The 18,522-nt window shown below is 43.8% G+C and overlaps 1 protein-coding gene across 5 annotated transcripts; it reads left to right on the top strand.

Moving 5' to 3' along the window:
- Window positions 1-1,778: 1,778 nt before the first annotated feature.
- LOC127914284 (putative transmembrane protein ZNF593OS) lies at window positions 1,779-18,235 on the top strand. Of its 5 annotated transcripts, none has more exons than XM_052489439.1 (4): window positions 1,836-1,905; window positions 2,500-2,887; window positions 14,470-14,584; window positions 17,420-18,235. In XM_052489439.1, the coding sequence occupies exons 2-4, from the start codon at window positions 2,853-2,855 to the stop codon at window positions 17,582-17,584; spliced, it is 315 nt and encodes a 104-aa protein (XP_052345399.1). In that variant the 5' UTR covers window positions 1,836-1,905; window positions 2,500-2,852; the 3' UTR covers window positions 17,585-18,235. The 5 variants fall into 5 exon arrangements, 2 of the variants coding, with proteins under 2 accessions (XP_052345399.1, XP_052345398.1); XR_008087880.1 differs by lacking the exon at window positions 1,836-1,905 and adding an exon at window positions 6,419-6,555 and having other exon boundaries at window positions 1,912-2,887; XR_008087878.1 differs by lacking the exon at window positions 2,500-2,887 and having other exon boundaries at window positions 1,779-1,905.
- The last annotated feature ends 287 nt before the right edge of the window (window positions 18,236-18,522 follow it).

Genomic DNA, 18,522 nt, shown 5'->3' with positions numbered 1-18,522 from the left:
TAGTGTTTTCAATTTACATATATTGTACTTAGAGTTAATATACATCCAACCATTTGCATCCCAAACTTTGCAACATCAGCATGGCTAGGCTCTAACACATTTTGGTAAATTAGAAGGATAGTCTCCCCATTCCAATGTGGGAATTAGGAAAAAATAGCCGAAGCAAGTGGCTATATCTTTTCAACCAAATAGGAGAGTGTATGATGTGCCTCTCCCTACAGTGGGATGTCACACACAGACACAACACTCACTCCACTGGCAAAAATATGTAAACCTGTGAGTGTCGCTATCCACAACACAAGCCTATACAGTACAAACCTGAGTCAGCGGAGGACTGTACAAACAGCAAAGAAGCAAAACATTGAAACATGTGGCCTTGACGCTGTCTATACCAGGGGTTGGCCTGTATGTCATGTATCAAAATGAACAGATGAGGATTTCACACTCCACTGTCATTCTGGTAAGGGATAGTGAAGGTGCTCTCTATCGCGCAGGTCTCACACATTGGACTGGTGTGCCCTTTTCAAATACTGTAGGCCTATTGGAATTCCCAATAGTCAGGAGGCACTTAATGGACAAGAAACGGGAATTAACATGAAAACAATGTGAAAGCAGACTTTTCAACTGAAAAGAAACATCCACTGTAAATATGTTTTGAAAAAACAACTAGTGAGACATCACAAGGGATGGTAGTCCATCTCCACCCTGCAAACCTCATCCGCTGAGTTCATGTGACGAGCATGAAGGGTGAGGGGATGGCATCCTCAAAGACAAACGTTAAGCTATACACATAGGCCTACTAGCAGTTATTTGAGGGTGACTACCCAAATGGGACTAGCTGGGAAGAGGGAGTGGGAAAGTTTCTCACAAGGAGAACAAATTATGGGGAGGGGAAAGCAACCTAAAAGGAAAGAGGAAGGTGGTGGGGTTCTGAGAGTTCTGCTATTTGTTCTAGGATAGTGTTGACAAGAGGAATGGATATGAACATTCCAAATGTATTTAGGTCTATTTAAGCAATAAGGCATGAGGGGTTGTGGTATATGGCCAATATACCACAGCTAAGGGCTGTTCTTTCGCACAACGCAATGTGGAGTGCCTGGATACCACCCTTAGCCGTGGTATATTGGCCATATACCACAAACCCCTGAGGTTTCTTATTGCTGTTATAAACTGGTTACCAACATAATTATAGCAGTACAAATAAATGTTTCGTCATACCAGTGGTATACAGTCTGATATACCATGGCTGTCAGCCAATCAGCACCCAGTTTATAATAATGTATAGCTTCTGTCTTCCATCACCATGGCATTAGACCAGTGTGACACCAATCAGGCTCCCGAGAACTGGAGTTGCCCAGCCCTGCGTTAGACAAGAGTTCAACTACATACAACTAGCCTACGCAGCAGAGCACTAAACTAACCATTTTGTGTGCTAAATGTCTGTATGTTGCTCGTTGGGCCAATAACCTATCTCCATTCAACGAAAGCAATACTCCAACAACAGTCAATCAATGATGTAGCCTATAAACCGAAATAAAAACGTGGGAACCTCAAACGCAACCACATCGACCAAACACGGTCTGTTTCTGTTTCATTAGGGCTACAACATACATTTCATGTATAGGACAAACGTATTAATTACCAATAAAGAAACATTCTTTCTCTGACTAGAAATACGTGTTATCGATCACACTAGGCGAGCTGAGCACATTCCATTCAGAGGGGTCTGTGTGACTTGTATGCACACTTAAATGTCTTGTGCACTCATGGCTCAGATTGCCCCACCCACCTCATGTATCTATAGGCTGGCCTGGCTTCCTATATAGCTTGATTACGTGACCATCGTGTGCTTTTACTCCCTCGTTTGAGCACATTTAAACCAGCTCAATCCGAGCACAGTTGCAGGTCAGTTCAATCTACAACTATTTAAATGACACTTTTGCACGAAAATTAGTTTGTGTCCACAATTGATTTGCAACTGTTTGTAATTGGTTGACTCAATTATTAATTAACTAACAATGGACATGAGCACGTACTGGAGGGGTAGAAAAATTGAATTGTTAACATTTTGGGGGGGAAGAACTGATTCTTACGTCACAATATGACTTGGTTAACCATATGGATGGAGCAGCTAGGCAAAGTTTTATTTTATACTTTTTTTTTTTCTAACTTTTTTGTAATTAAAGTATAACCGTTCAATGGGATAGATATTATTGATTGGTTAAATTTAACTCTTCATTTGGAATTAATAGGTGTGGGTTTTAATTTGGTGATGAGCCACTTAAACTCCTTAGACAGGCAGCCCAATATTGTTTTTCTCACAATTTATATTTTGACCATCAGATCCAGTTAATTAAAAAAGATTTGACGTAATAGACGGCAGACGGAAGGGAGGCTTCTCCAGATGATGTTTTAGATAAAGTAACAGCAGGTGTACGCCGACTCCTGCTAAGTAACTAATGCAAAGATTTAAAGCGCAATTATGCGTTTTTTCTCCAGTACATTGCCACGATTGTCAGTTATGTAGCTGTCCTACTGATCTCAGTGCGTCCTTGCTGGGATGACACAATCAATCTACTGGCGGAGAATACCAACACCAAACACATTGGCTCACCGTTCCACGGGAGCGGACAGTAAGAACACAGCATACCGTAATATTCTGAATAGTGGCCAAGTATACCTCGCTCCCCATTCCACTGAACCATTTTGGAGTAACAAACAAGTCCCAACATTTACTGGAAACTGTTAAACTACCTGTTCACTACCCTCCGGCTCTCCTCCGGGGATGTGCAACTCAACCCTGGGCGTAACTTCACCGAGCCAGCGATACTCACTGGAGTGGAACGCAGTGGATGGGATCCACTGATCGTCGCCGCTGCGGAAGTGGGTGAGTGCTATAGTCCCATGGTTTCTCTCGAGTCACCCGGCTCCAAATTGGATTTTGACTCTCCAAACATATCCAAGTCGATATACGCGATCCCTGACGCAACTTCTCGCACGCGATTAGTTCCTGCATCCAGTGCAAGCAGCCCAAACACAGAAAATGAAACTTTTTTTTCAATCACTCGAGTTATCTGGGACCCACGAGCTAATCCCAAGGGACTAAAAAGGGGGCACTTGAACACTCCAAAAAGTGATACATTCAACATCTTCTCACAGACTCCACCTTGACTTCCTCTGCCTTTCAGAGACATGGCTCCATTTAAAAACTCCATATGCTGCTTTGATTGTGCCTGGCTACAATGTTTTCAGGAGAGACAGGATTGAAGTTAGAGGGGGTGTGATGATTTACATTAAAGAACATATACGATGTAAACAAATTGAGTGGTCATGTGATAATGAACTAGAATGTATTGGCCTAAACATTACACTATCTCACCAAATGTATTTGACCCTTATTGGGATGTATAGACCGCCTTCTACCAAAAGTGTTTTTGATCAGTTTAATAACATGCTGAGGGAATGTGATTTTGGGGAAAGAGGTCATCTTAATGGTAGATTTTAACATTCATTATGAAGAAAAGTCTTGTAGGAAAACCCTCAAACTGATCACTAATACCTTTAACCTTACGCAGCTAGTTAAAGGGCCAACCAGGGTGACTTGTTGCTCTAAAACACAGATTGATCTGGTGTTCAGTAATTAAACCAGAGAGCGTGACTGACTAAATAATTCAATATGGTTACTGGGCTATCTGATCATACTCTGACACTTATAGCCAGAAAGCTTTCTAAGAACAGGTTTAACCTCTACTGTTAGGTATTCTGAGTTGACCAGGCTTTCTAAGAATTATTCATTATTTTGAAAACGTAATTAAGGTAATGAACTGGAATGATCTCTTGTCCTATACAGATGTGGAAGCAAATACTTAGGTTTTTCTATCCACAATCCAGACTACAACAAATGGCTTCCTAAAGAAAATCAAATCCAAACTTGGCCAAAAGAGCACTATTCCTTGGCTAAATGGAGAAATCTGCTAACTGATGAAAGAACGAGATCATGCTCTAAAAATATCCTTAAAGTACAAATTAGAGCATGACAGATGTAGATTTACCATGTTGAGAAATAAATCAGACAGGCCAAGGCAAACATTTTTTTTATTAACATAATTGGTGCAGCGAAGGGAAATTCTAAATTGATCTGGGAGAATCTAAAAATTAAAAAAAAGTTAACAGGGAAAGACCATAGTAACACTGCAAAAATACTTGATATCATGGTGAATGACAATTTAACACAGGATGCAGTCGCAATAGCCTTCAATTCCTACTTTGTTGACTCTGTCAGGGTACTGACACAGAACCCCTCCACTGGTTTCTTGGGCTCAGTGCTAGTGAATGACACTCAACCTAAGGGCGGTTTCTGAGTCGGAGTGGAGCAAGGTGATTAGGTCACTAAAGAACTCTAAAGCCAAAGATGTGTTTGGGCTGGACTCTACCTTTCTTACAAACTACATTCACTCATTGGCCCCATTACTAAGGTCACCAACACATCTATTGGTCAGGGGGTGTTTCCATGGGTCTGGAATTTGGCCATAATAACGACAATCTTTAAATCGGGTGACCCTGCTGACGTGAGTAACTACAGGCCCACTAGTATACTACCTGTGGTGTTAAAGTGTGTAGCAGAACAACTGATTGCCCACATCAACAGCCCTTTCACATTACACTCCATGCGGTTTGGCTTCGGAGCAAAACACTCCACAAAAACGGCCAACTGCTTTCTTCTGGAAAATGTGAAGTCCAAGATTTTTAAAAATTGAACCGCTTAACTAAGCAAGTCAGTTAAGCACAACTTCTTATTTATAATGACAGCCTAGGAACGGGGGTTAACTGTTGTGTTCAGGGGCAGAACAACATATTTTTACCTTGTCAGCTCGGATTTGATCTAGCAACCTTTCGGTTACTGACCCGTTGCTCTAACCACTAGGCTACCTGCCGCCCTGTCAGACAACGGGGGCGTTGTTGAGGCTGTGGTTCTGGACCTAATGAAGGCTTTTGATACTGTTAACCATGAGGTTCTCCTCACAACGTTGTCCAAGTTCAACTTTTCCCCCGATACCTTGAGATGGATGAAATCATACCTTGAAGGCAGAACTCGGTGTGTGAGCAATGAGCTGTCTCCCACTCTTAGCTATGATGTGGGCGTGCCCCAAGGGTCAATACTGGGGCCCCTCCTGTTCAGCTTGTACATTAATGAGCTGCCTTCTGTATGTACTGGGCCTGAAGTTCAAATGTATGCAGATGATACAGTGATATATGTGCATATGTAACCGATGTGAATTGGTTAGCGGGGTGCGCGCTAATAATTTAAATCGGTGACGTCACTCGCTCTGAAGTAGTTCTTGAAGTAGTTGTTCCTCTTACTCTGCTAGGGCCGCGGACTTTGTTTGACTATTGAGGTAGCAAAACTGTAGTTCAAATCTATGATACTCCCCCACTTAACATACTGCTTGACTAGTTGGGCCCAAGCTTGCTGTACAACATTTAAACCCAGTGTCTGTCTATGAACAGGCGCTTGATAGGAAGCCCAATAGCCATCACTGTTACATCCTCAGAAAAATCTTGTGCAATACACCGACGCATGTCTTGTATTCAAGATCCTAAATGCCTGGCTTCCCCTCCACTCAGTACTTTTGTTAAACAGAAAACCCAAACATATGGGAGCAGATCCACAAGGTCTGCCATGAGTGGTGACTGTATAGTTTACTTATGGAAAAGCACCTTTAGTCAATCTGCATTCTCCGTGAGCGCGTTCCATGTTTGGAATACACTGCCATCAGAGACACAACTGCACCACCTATCACATTTTCACAAAAACATAAAGACATGCCTCAAGGCCGGTCAGACTAGTGAACATAATCCCTAGCTGTGTTTTGCCGCTTTCCATGTCTGTTGCTTGTGAGGTGTGGAAACACTGTTGCTTTCCATGTTTGGAAATGGATTTTGTCTTGTTGCTTTTTGTGCTGTGTTGCTCTGTCTGCATGCTACGTCTTGCTTGTCCTATGTTTTCTCTGCTCGCTGCTCACTGATTGTCTGTATTGTAATTGTTTTGAATAACCTGCCCAGGGACTGCGGTTGAAAATTAGCCGGCTGGCTAAAACCAGAACATTTACTGAAACGTTGATTAATGTGCACTGTCCCTGTAAAAATAAACTCATGTGATTGGTCAAAATACCAATTTGGTGGGGGAAAAAAAGATCAGAATGCCTATGTGAACAGCCTTAGTTTTGCCAGTTTATCACCCTTGAGAGCAATTATTTTAATTTGTAACTAGGCATGCCCGTTAACATTCTTATTTACATTGACTGCCAAACCTAGACGACGCTGGGCCAGTCCAATTACTCTGCAGCACTGCTTATCTAAATGTATTCATTGTATTTTGTTGATGTCTGCTAAATTGGAAAGCGTCTTGTTTCAACAGCCTATGAAATACGGTGCAACTGTTTTGGTTCTTGCTAGCAGCATACCACCCTGCATCCCACTGCTGGCTTGCTTCTGAAGCTTAGCAGGGTTGGTCCTGGAATGGAGACCAGATGCTGCTGGAAGTGGTGTTGGACGGTCAGTAGGAGGCACCCTTTCCTCATGTCTTTAAAATATATATATATATATCCCAATGCCCCAGGACAGTGATTGGAGACGTTTCCCTGTGTAGGATGGGACTTTAAACGGGTGTCCTGACTCTTTGTGGTCACTGAAGAGCCCATGGCACTTATCGTAAGAGTAGGGGTGTTAACCCTGGTGTCCTGGCAACTAGATTTATTAGGTAATGATTTGATGGCAATTGATGCATTTCATAGGATTATTAAACTCTTGTGTAAATCTCTTCAGAAAACATGGTAAATCAATAAGGTTTTACTACATTTGTTAGTTTAACTGAAAAAAGTACAACTATATGTGTGAATACTGTAACAACTGTAGTGGTAGTTCACACATGCAAGAGGCAGGTGGCAGCAGCAATCCTCCCTTCCAGGTTTGAGGTGGCGGTATTGGGGCTTTGACTGGGAAATGCTGGGAGAACAATGGGGTGATTAAAATGGCACTGGCATGTCTGGAGGGGAGGGTCACATAGGGTGGGGTATGTGAAATTCAGCAACACCTTTTTCAGTTAATTACATATGGGCATAATTTCACACGTGGGTGTTTGTCATTAGAATTTGCTGTCTGTTGTGTTTTAAAATGTACAATAGGCCTATTTTTTTTTTTTTAACTAGGCAAGTCAGTTAAGAACAAATTCTTATTTACAATGACTGCCTACCAGGGAACAGTGGCTAACTGCCTTGTTCAGGGGCAGAACAACGGATTTTTACCTTGTCAGCTCTGGGATTCAAACCAGCAACCTTTCGGTTACTGGCCCAACACTAACCACTAGGCTACCTGCCGTCCCAAAATGTTCACCTCTCACCGTGTGTGTGTGTGTGTGTGTGTGTGTGTGTGTGTGTGTGTGTGTGTGTGTGTGTGTGTGTGTGTGTGTGTGTGTGTGTGTGTGTGTGTGTGTGTGTGTGGTCATGCGTAAGTTTGACCTTTTTGCAGGACTAAACTGATTAAACCCTTCACTTTGATCTCTGGTTAACTTCTGCTGTATCTCCGATAAGACTATACGTCCCCTATCCACCCCTCCCACACTAGTCGAGAGTGCATCATATGGTGATAATGTATTGATATGAGATTCCTAGAAGCATCATACGTTATGTGATCTTTACATTTTCATGAATTAAGCAATGTAATCAATGTCTCAATGCCAATTGACGATTGATTGTCATCACACGCCCTTTGGTTTTGATTTGACTTCAAATGGCTTGTGCTAATGGTCTTGAGTGTCCAAAGGTCTTGTTTACAAGCCACACTGCAAAGACATGTAATGGAAGTGGTGGCCCTCCTTTTTCAGAGCAAGACTCACTTCAGATTAGGTGCATGTGCCACTTCTGGAAAAACTCCCACAATTTAATTTTGGGCCTGGGACTCCTTCAAGCACAGCTGATGGTTTGCCTGTGAATCACGACAACCACAGACATAGGGGGCTTGACTGTGAATCACGACAACCACAGACATAGGCGGCTTGACTGTGAATCACGACAACCACAGACATAGGGGGCTTGACTGTGAATCACGACAACCACAGACATAGGCGGCTTGACTGTGAATCACGACAACCACAGACATAGGCGGCTTGACTGTGAATCACGACAACCACAGACATAGGGGGCTTGACTGTGAATCACGACAACCACAGACATAGGCGGCTTGACTGTGAATCACGACAACCACAGACATAGGCGGCTTGACTGTGAATCACGACAACCACAGACATAGGCGGCTTGACTGTGAATCACGACAACCACAGACATAGGGGGCTTGACTGTGAATCACGACAACCACAGACATAGGGGGCTTGCCTGTGAATCACGACAACCACAGACATAGGGGGCTTGACTGTGAATCACGACAACCACAGACATAGGGGGCTTGACTGTGAATCACGACAACCACAGACATAGGGGGCTTGACTGTGAATCACGACAACCACAGACATAGGGGCTTGACTGTGAATCACGACAACCACAGACATAGGGGGCTTGACTGTGAATCACGACAACCACAGACATAGGGGGCTTGACTGTGAATCACGACAACCACAGACATAGGGGGCTTGACTGTGAATCACGACAACCACAGACATAGGGGGCTTGACTGTGAATCACAACAACCACAGACATAGGGGGCTTGACTGTGAATCACGACAACCACAGACATAGGGGGCTTGACTGTGAATCACGACAACCACAGACATAGGGGGCTTGACTGTGAATCACGACAACCACAGACATAGGGGGCTTGACTGTGAATCACGACAACCACAGACATAGGGGGCTTGACTGTGAATCACGACAACCACAGACATAGGGGGCTTGACTGTGAATCACGACAACCACAGACATAGGGGGCTTGACTGTGAATCACGACAACCACAGACATAGGGGGCTTGACTGTGCGGGTTGTGGTGATGCTTTCCCCTCTTGATGAAGGATTACATTATTCTGACCATTTTTTTTTTTGCAAGCCCCTTGACCAGATCTGATTTCCACTCTACGCCACAGAAACGAGGACAAGCCAGTCAATGCGCGCATGCTCTACGTCGGCATGGCTTATCGCTGCTCGAATGAGGAAATTATGGGAACTAGTGCACACACTACAGTCATGTGAAGTAGAGGGAAGGTCTTAAGCCCAGTAAGCATTGGGGAGAATGGAGATTACAAACCTTTTTAAATCGATCAGATTTGTAATGCTGCTACGGAGCCGTTGCTGTCAGATCGGTGACTCTGAGGAGAGAATGAACCTCTTGAACAACTTGGAGTTTAGATGGGAACAGTACTGGGAGTGACTATGTGGGAAGATGGGAGGGAGGAAGGAGCTTTAGAAGGCTGTCATTGGCTGTGAGTTTGGGGGCTTGCTGTATGTGCTCACATTTTTACTGCTCTTGAGTCAGAGAGGGAGTGATTTGAATTCTGCATAAATATCCTCTGTTTACAACGTAAAAACTCCAAATAATGCATGCAGAATTAGGCCGATACCCGCTAATGATCAAAATCCAGAAAATTCTAAATTCTACAACCAACTAAAAGGAAGTGATTCCCAAACCTTCCATAACAACCATCACCTACAGCGAGACAAACCTGGAGAAGAGTCCCCTAAGCAAGCTGGTCCTGGAGCTCTGTTCACAAACAAACAGACCCCCACAGAGCCCCCAGGACAGCAACACCAATTAGACCCAACCAAATCATGAAATCATTACTTGACACATTGGAAAGAATGAACAAAAAACAGCGCAAACTAGAATGCTATTTGGTCCTAAACAGAGAGTACACAGTGCAGAATACCTGACCACTGTGAGTGACCCAAATTTAAAGAACGCTTTGACTATGTACAGACTCAGTGAGCATAGCCTTGTTATTGAGAAAGGCCGACCTGGGCAGACCTGGCTCTCAAGAGAAGACGGGCTATGTGCACACTGCCCACAAAATGAGGTGGAAACTGAGCTGCACTTCCTAACCTCCTGCCAAATGTATGACCATATGTGAGAGACTTATTTACTGGGTGAAATACCAGTGTGCTTTCACAGCAGCAAGATTTGTGACTTATTGCAACACAAAGGCAACCAGTGTAGAACAAACACCATTGTAAATACAACCCATATTTGATTTATTTTCCATTTTGTACTTGAACTATTTGTACATTATTACAACACATATACTGCTCAAAAAAATAAAGGGAACATTTAAACAACACAATGTAACTCCAAGTCCATCACACTTCTGTGAAATCAAACTGTCCACTTAGGAAGCAACACTGATTGACAATAAATTTCACATGCTGTTGTGCAAATGGAATAGACAACAGGTGGAAATTATAGGCAATTAGCAAGACACCCCCAATAAAGGAGTGGTTCTGCAGGTGGTGACCACAGACCACTTCTCAGTTCCTATGCTTCCTGGCTGATGTTTTGGTCACTTTTGAATGCTGGCGGTGCTTTCACTCTAGTGGTAGCATGAGACGGAGTCTACAACCCACACAAGTGGTTCAGGTAGTGCAGCTCATCCAAGATGGCACATCAATGCGAGCTGTGGCAAGAAGGTTTGCTGTGTGTCTGTCAGCGTAGTGTCCGGAACATGGAGGCGCTACCAGGAGACGGGCCAGTACATCAGGAGATGTGGAGGAGGCCGTAGGAGGGCAACAACCCAGCAGCAGGACCGCTACCTCCACCTTTGTGCAAGGAGGAGCAGTACTGCCAGAGCCCTGCAAAAGGACCTCCAGCAGGCCACAAATGTGCATGTGTCTGCTCAAACGGTCAGAAACAGACTCCATGAGGGTGGTATGAGGGCCCGACGTCCACAGGTGGGGGTTGTGCTTACAGCCCAACACCGTGCAGGACGTTTGGCATTTGCCAGAGAACACCAAGATTGGCAAATTCACCACTGGCACCCTGTGCTCTTCACAGATGAAAGCAGGTTCACACTGAGCACATGTGACAGACGTGACAGAGTCTGGAGACGCCGTGGAGAACGTTCTGCTGCCTGCAACATCCTACAGCATGACCGGTTGGGCGGTGGGTCAGTCATGGTGTGGGGTGGCATTTCTTTGGGGTGCCGCACAGCCCTCCATGTGCTCGCTAGAGGTAGCCTGACTGCCATTAGGTACCGAGATGAGATCCTCAGACCCCTTGTGAGACCATATGCTGGTGCGGTTGGCCCTGGGTTCCTCCTAATGCAAGACAATGCTAGACCTCATGTGGCTGGAGTGTCTGCAGTTCCTGCAAGAGAAAGGCATTGATGCTATGGACTGGCCCGCCCGTTCCCCAGACCTTAATCCAATTGAGCACATCTGGGACATCATGTCTCGCTCCATCCACCAACACCACGTTGCACCACAGACTGTCCAGGAGTTGGCGGATGCTTTAGTCCAGGTCTGGGAGGAGAACCCTCAGGAGACCATCCGCCACCTCATCAGGAGCATGCCCAGGTGTTGTAGGGAGGTCATACAGGCACGTGGAGGCCACACACACTACTGAGCCTGATTTTGACTTGTTTTATGGACATTACATCAAAGTTGGATCAGCCTGTAGTGTGGTTTTCCACTTTTAATTTTAAGTGTGACTCCAAATCCAGACCTCCATGGGTTGATAAATTTGATTTCCATTGATAATTTGTGTGATTTTGTTGTCAGCACATTCAACTATGTAAAGAAAAAAAGTATTTAATAAGAATATTTCATTCATTCAGATCTAGGATGTGTTATTTTAGTGTTCCCTTTATTTTTTTGAGCAGTGTGTGTGTATACATGACATTTGAAATGTCTGTTCTTTTGGGACTTCTGTGAGCGTTATGCTTACTGTTAATTTTTGTTAATTTCACTTTATTCTTCACTTACTTTGGCTATGTTAACCTATGTTTCCCATGCCAATAAAGCCCTTAAATTGGAATTAAGACAGAGAGAGAGATTAGGTCATTTTTGCAGAGGGCTGCTGCTCTAGCTCTCTCTCCCCAACCCATCCCCCTTTAGTGTGTTTTCGCAGCCTCTGTCCCTTTCTTCTTGGTCTGAAAGCAGCTCTTAAGCAGGCATTTTATAGCGTGATCTGACGCCATGTTCACTGCAAAGATCATAACCCAAAAAGGTCTGGGAATTCGCATGTCATTTGAGAGGATGTATTGATGAGGCTGGATGTCTTCTCACTGTACTCATATATATTTTTTAATAGATTTAGCCGATATCCAAACCTCTACCTCAAAACATTCCAGAGTTCCAATTCCCAAAATTGGTTTACCAGACAATTGTCCCTGATTTTTGTCAATTGAATTACATTGGATAAATTGATATCTGTATGTTATTTTATTAGTTTTGAGAATGTCGACAGAGAACCTGTTCAAAACCATAGATTGACTTTAATTGAATCCCCAAATTGGATTACTTGAATGGAGACCCAACAATCAGATTATTTTAAGGTTGTTTATCGGACCCCTGCTTTGCTGGCAGATTTAAAGAAGGCTTTTGATTGGTCTACTGTGTGATATTGGCCACAAGGTGATGTAGCTGGCTTTGGCCATGAATCTCTGTAGTAACACGTCTTTGATAGTTGAGTAGTGAAGGAACCCCTCAAAGATATAGAACTCATCAAGTAGCATTGCCCAAAAGGACATTGATCTAGCATGGCGTGATGGGATACTACTACAAGGTTGTGAGGTCATTGTCCATCAACAGTATGGATGTCGAGCAATGCCATAATTTGGCATGAAGCCATTAACATAATTAAAAGTAAGATTATGGTGAAGACTCAACGATTAGGTGGAGTCAACATTGGTTACATCATTGTTTGGAAGATTTCTGGAAGAGAAACGGCAAATATTAGCCCAGTGAAATGGAAGGAGCTTATGTAACACAGACTCCACAATCATAAAGGTGAAATGACCCACTAATGTGAATGATGTTGTTCTTCCAAGTCAACATGAACAAGGAGTGGTCAATTCTGGAAGGAAAATCCTGATATTTCTGCTACTGTTGGAGAGAGGGCAGATCAATGTTACATAATCCAACGCGTTGACACACACGTTTCCTTAGACGTGTGCTGTTAAGCTTATAAACACTTTTTTTTTTTTCTCTCTTTCCAATGTGTTGGCTGGATGAGCAAATACCATCTGACAGGTCACAGAGTTTTTATACTATTGTGGTGGGGAGGAGGGTTGGGCTTGAGTGTGTTAGAGCGCAAGCCACTGAGAGTGATGCATTTTGACAGCTGTGTGTGTGTGTGTGTGTGTGTGTGTGTGTGTGTGTGTGTGTTGGGCAAGTCTGCAGATCTGGTTGGGTGAGACTGGGATATATAATAGGGCGGAGCATAAAGCCGAAGCTTTCTCCGTAGTTCGTCACACTGTTGGGTACCCAAACTACCAGGTGCTCTTCGGTTGTCTGGGTGCTAGATGGTTGGAATTCAGACTGGCCAGTTGGAGTAGCAGCTACAAGATCTTTAACACAGAGCCTGTCGAAGGTGTGGAGGATCCCACTTTTTTTTTTTTTTTTTTTTTTACGACTACATTCCGGACAGCTTTTTGCCCAGGAGCAAGTCGGAAACCTGACATTTCTAGTAATTTTTTGGTTTGTTTGGCGCATTCCTCTTTTTTTTGCCTGAAAAAAAGGGTGTAATCACAACCAGGTTGGCAGATGTATACCTCACATGTTTCTACCTTCCCTGCACACTGCCAGCTTTTCCCCTGGCCTCCCCAGTGAAATTGTCGTTATTGATGCGATGTTCACGGATTGGTGAACTTCGACATAGGACCCATGTTATTGGTCATGGAGAGATGCATTTAGATGATGGCATAACGAGTTAATTAGGATCTATTTAGTGTTTGCCCCCCCCCCAAATGTTTTTCGGGTCAAGTTCACGGCTTCGTGAATAGCATCATTGCTGCCCTTGTCAGATCTAGTTCAGATGTGCTGATTTGAGATCATTATTAAAAAAAATTTAAAGGTTCTGAGAAACTGTGTCAGGTCCAAAACCAGACCAGATGTTAGTCCTGACGACGGTACTTTTTTCTGAATGGGTTTGTCTGTAATGAGACTAGACTGCACTGGACCGGATCAGGGAGACTGGGTTTGTTCTTAGTCTTCGCCTCAGGCAAGAACTGTTCCCTTTCTTGAAGCCGTTCAAATGGTTTGAGTTTATTTGCAAGCATAGAGAACGGCCGCGTTTCTCATTATGCCAGTCTGTCGCCGGTATCAAACTTGAAGAGCGGCTTTGGTTTCATTTGTAAGCACATTTCTTCTTCTCTCCCCCCCTCAGTGTTTTAACAAAGTTTAGTTTTACGCTATTGTTTTCTACTTGGATGGTTCTGAAAACATCAGTATGCCTCTACACATGGGATGAATTATCGTTTCCTATTGGCTTAGTGGTCAGATGGCGTGACTCCATTATCTCTTTCTCTGCAGGTCTCCAGACCAGAGCTGCATCAACACACCGAACAAAGAAACCAACCCCAGACCCACTACAGACATGATCATCAGACTGGGCAGACTGACACCTGGATACTTCCGCCTCCTACAGGTTTGTAAACTATTGATGAACTTTTCGTTTTGGGTGTGCCCAATACTGTATGAATTCATGGAAATATATTGACGATTCGGTCTACTTATTGATATGACTTGTTACGGTGAGTCAGCACTGAATCCTGTAAAGATGCAGTCCATATGGAAGCGTCAACACTTGATTGTAAAAAATAAATAAAAAAAAACATTCCATTTCAGAAAAACTAAATACCAGTATTGTGTTGCAGATACATTAGTAATCAATCATCTGGACACCATGTCCGCACCCACCCAGTCAATTAAATTCCTATTCTCCCTTTAACAGTTTTGTATTTGCTGGTCTTTAGGCTTGAATAACAATAATGGCCATGACTGATTTTTCAATAGAGTACTTGTTGACTTAGGAAATGCCAGCTCAGATGATTCACTTGACTTGGAAAGTAAGAGCAGTGACACAAGGTGAGAGCAGTGAGAGCAGTGACACCCCCCCTTGGCTCGGATGTGGATGTAAGTGAAATGAAAAATGGATCACTTCAGAGTATTTGAGTGTTACTCCAAGGCCATGGGTTCCCTGCTCACACCCAGTAGCTGAAAGCAAATTAAAACTGCCTCTCTAATCCTCTTAAAATGTAAGTAGTGTTTTCCCCCTTTTTGCCTGAGTTCTACTGTAGACTCTAAACGAGGTATGTGACCAGTTGTTAAAACTGCATTACCAACACTAACTTGTCAGTCCATGTTGAATTCAGCCAGGCGGGAATCTGGGCCTGGTGTATAATGGTAGCCGCTTTTCCCAGGACCCCCCACCCCATCTGACACCCACAATCTGCTTTCATCAACAAAGCCACTGATATGATTAGCATCAACGCTAATGTTGGCGATAGTATTTCCTCCTCCACCGCAATAATCCTTTACAGTCATGAATGTGATGCATGTCGTCATTTGTGTAAAGTGTTTTCTGTTATTTTTACTAATTCGGAAAACAAAGACCCCAGTACAGACTTTAGATGAAAGTGACTCGCTGTTATGTGAAATTCCACATGTTGCTGTGACAATTGATTTCCTTTGTAGTTGGAGGATTTGAATATGTGTGATGGAAGTGAGCACTTCTCTGCATTCTTGATTGGATTTATGGTTGGATTTATGATGGTTAAAATGCTTTCAGATACAAGAAGTTATCCATGTGGTTATTAAATCAATACTCTCCATTAGTGAGAGAGCTTTCAGGTGGGCATAGGCAATCAGATGTCTCTAACATCCTCATTGACAGGGAAAGTGGGGAAACAGAGTCAGTTCAACTGAAATGTGTCTTCCGCATTTAACCCAACCCCTCTGAGCCCCAGACCTCTCTAATCCCACTTCCATACATACACTATAGATACAAAAGTATATGGACACCCCCACAAATGAGTGGATTTGGCTATTTCAGCCACACCCATTGCTGACAGGTATATAAAGTCGAGCACATAGCCATAGACAAACATTAGAATGGCCTTACTGAAGAGCTCTGTGACTTTCAATGTGGCACCGTCATAGGATGCCACCTTTCCAACAAATCAGTCAAATTTCTGCCCTACTAGAACTGCCGCAGTCAACTGTAAGTGCTGTTATTGTGAAGTGGAAACGTCTAGGAGCAACAGCGGCTCAGCCGCGAAGTGGTAGGCCTCACAACCTCACAGAACGGGGCCGCCAAGTGCTGAAGTTCATAGCGTGTAAAAATCGCCTGTCAGCGGTTGCGATACTCACTACCGAGTTCCAAACTGCCCCTGGAAGCAACGTCAACACAATGGTCGGGAGCTTCTTAGGCTTGCAACCGCACCATGCGCAATGCCACGTGTCGGCTGGAGTGGTATAAAGCTCGCCACCATTGAACTCTGGAGCAGTGGAAACATGTTCTCTGGAGTGATGAATTACACTTCACCATCTGGCAGATGCCCTTTTCTAGCTTGATAATGCCGCCGTGCACAAAACCAGGTCTGTACAGACATGGTTTGTCGAGATCGGTGTAGAATACTTGACTGGCCTGACCTCAACCTGACCTCAACCCCATCAAACACCTTTGGGATGAATTGGAATGCCGACTTCGAGCCAGGCGTAATCGCCTAACATCAGTGCACGACCTCTCTTGTGATCTTGTTGCTGAATGGAAGCATGTCGCTGCAGCAATGATCCAACATCTAGTGGAAAGCCTTCCCAGAAGCGTGGATGTTTTTATCGCAGCGAAGGGGGGGGGCAACTGCATATTAATGCCCAGGATTTTGGAGTGAGATGTTCAACGAGCAGGTGTCCACATACTTCTATCCATGTAGTGTAGTTGCTATCTTGCGGGTGTATCCAGAGTCCTTTTTCACTGAAGATATGGCAGTGCTCTCTAAACGCCTGAGCTTAAAATGGATTCCTATCTTATTTGCTTTGAGGCCCTCCAGGGATAATGGAGTGCAAAGAGGGAGACTGTATTGTCCACACACCCTCCTGATGTGAGGGAACTTTCTGCACCTGCCCTTTGGTATAGCGTGCAAGGAGTTTGGTCTTGTGTACCAAGAACATTGTGCCCCCTTTTTTGCTAAAATCTTTCCTTGCCCTCTAAATATTTAATAACTGTTCTAACCACAACCCTGGGCACATGACAGGGCACTGTGGAACGCTGGTGGTGTTGGGGAAGTTGGGTTTTTGGTATCGTTTATGAAAGGAAGAAGCTTTTATTACCTCTTTTAATTTCTGTACATTGTCATGTTTCGTCACATTCAATTATCTTTTTATACAATCTTTGACTTAGGCAAAATTTTAGGCATTAGTTTTTCCAGATATATTCTCCGACCCATGCATTGATCACTCGCCTTTTGTGTGTTCTCTCTAGAGACAGGTGGCGGGTGAGGTGCAGACCCAGCCACAGGACCGTGTGGTCAACCAGATAGCCATGATGCTCGCCATCATGGGCCTAAGCCTGTCCTACTACAGTGCCAAACGGATGACCGAGAAGGTCCAGAGGCTCCAGAAGAGGAGAGATCCCCATACCCCCTGAAGACACCCCTCCCCCCATGCGCCAGTCTGCTTTGAACCTGGAGAGAAGACGAACCAACGCGGAGATGTTGTGGAGAGGAGACATGGAGATGTCGGTGTCCAGAACAACACCTTTTCACAACCAATCATTCATAGTCACGTCGTTCACACACTGGCGTTTTACTGGGATCACTCCCAATGCGAGGAGAGTTTGGGGGCTGCTGCTTTTAAGGGTATCTTGTTAATTTTTCACACCAATTTGTGTGTGTGTGTGTGTGTGTGTGTGTGTGTGAAGAAAGGCCCACGGTGGGGTTCGTGTGGTCCTGATAGGAGGGGGGTACTACCAGCTGTCTATGGTAAGGCTGGGCCTGAGCTTTAGTTGTTGCCAAGGTACATGCGTGCAAGATGCCATCAATACTGTTCTGCGCTAAAAAGGGATAGAAAAATGCCAAACTAATTATTCTAATGTACTGTGAAACGTGCCAGTTCTCCAAGCATATGACTGCGTGTAAAATACCTGAACAGTAATTATTTTTTAAGGGAAGGCTATCTGCATTTGAGATGTATCTGGTAATGACTGAAGGCGGGCCCATAGTGTGAGGAGAAAGTAACCCTCGTAGGTTTTTGTCATTTCTTATTGTTAAATAAAAGTGAGCCATGTGAAGTAGGTGTGGAGGAGGAGTCTCAAACTGGTCAATAATTCCACACATGTTTAATATCCACACATATTATCCACACATATCCACACAATATTCCACATGTTTAATGCAGTATTTGAACGTTTTAGGAACTTGCTTATCCAAATCTATGAAAAGGCACTTTATCCAAATAACAACTTTGTTTTTCCAACAATGTTTCCAGTTTAATCGATTTGATTCTTGATAAAGAACGTTGTCTTTCTTTAAAGAACTCGATCTGCAGTAGCTACTAGGTGTTACCACAGAATATTCTAACTTCAGT

This window comes from Oncorhynchus keta, chromosome 31 (genome assembly GCF_023373465.1).
Source record: "Oncorhynchus keta strain PuntledgeMale-10-30-2019 chromosome 31, Oket_V2, whole genome shotgun sequence".
In the NCBI taxonomy this organism is placed as follows: Eukaryota; Metazoa; Chordata; class Actinopteri; order Salmoniformes; family Salmonidae; genus Oncorhynchus; species Oncorhynchus keta.
This window is presented reverse-complemented; position numbering and strand designations above follow the sequence as displayed.

Bases quoted from the DNA above. Each gene is read 5' to 3' on its own strand.
- LOC127914284 (XM_052489439.1), top strand. From the start codon at position 2,853: ATGGGATCCACTGATCGTCGCCGCTGCGGAAGTGG. The intron at 2,888-14,469 runs GTGAGTGCTATA...CTTTCTCTGCAG, and splicing joins CGTCGCCGCTGCGGAAGTGG to GTCTCCAGACCAGAGCTGCA. The intron at 14,585-17,419 runs GTTTGTAAACTA...TGTTCTCTCTAG, and splicing joins GATACTTCCGCCTCCTACAG to AGACAGGTGGCGGGTGAGGT.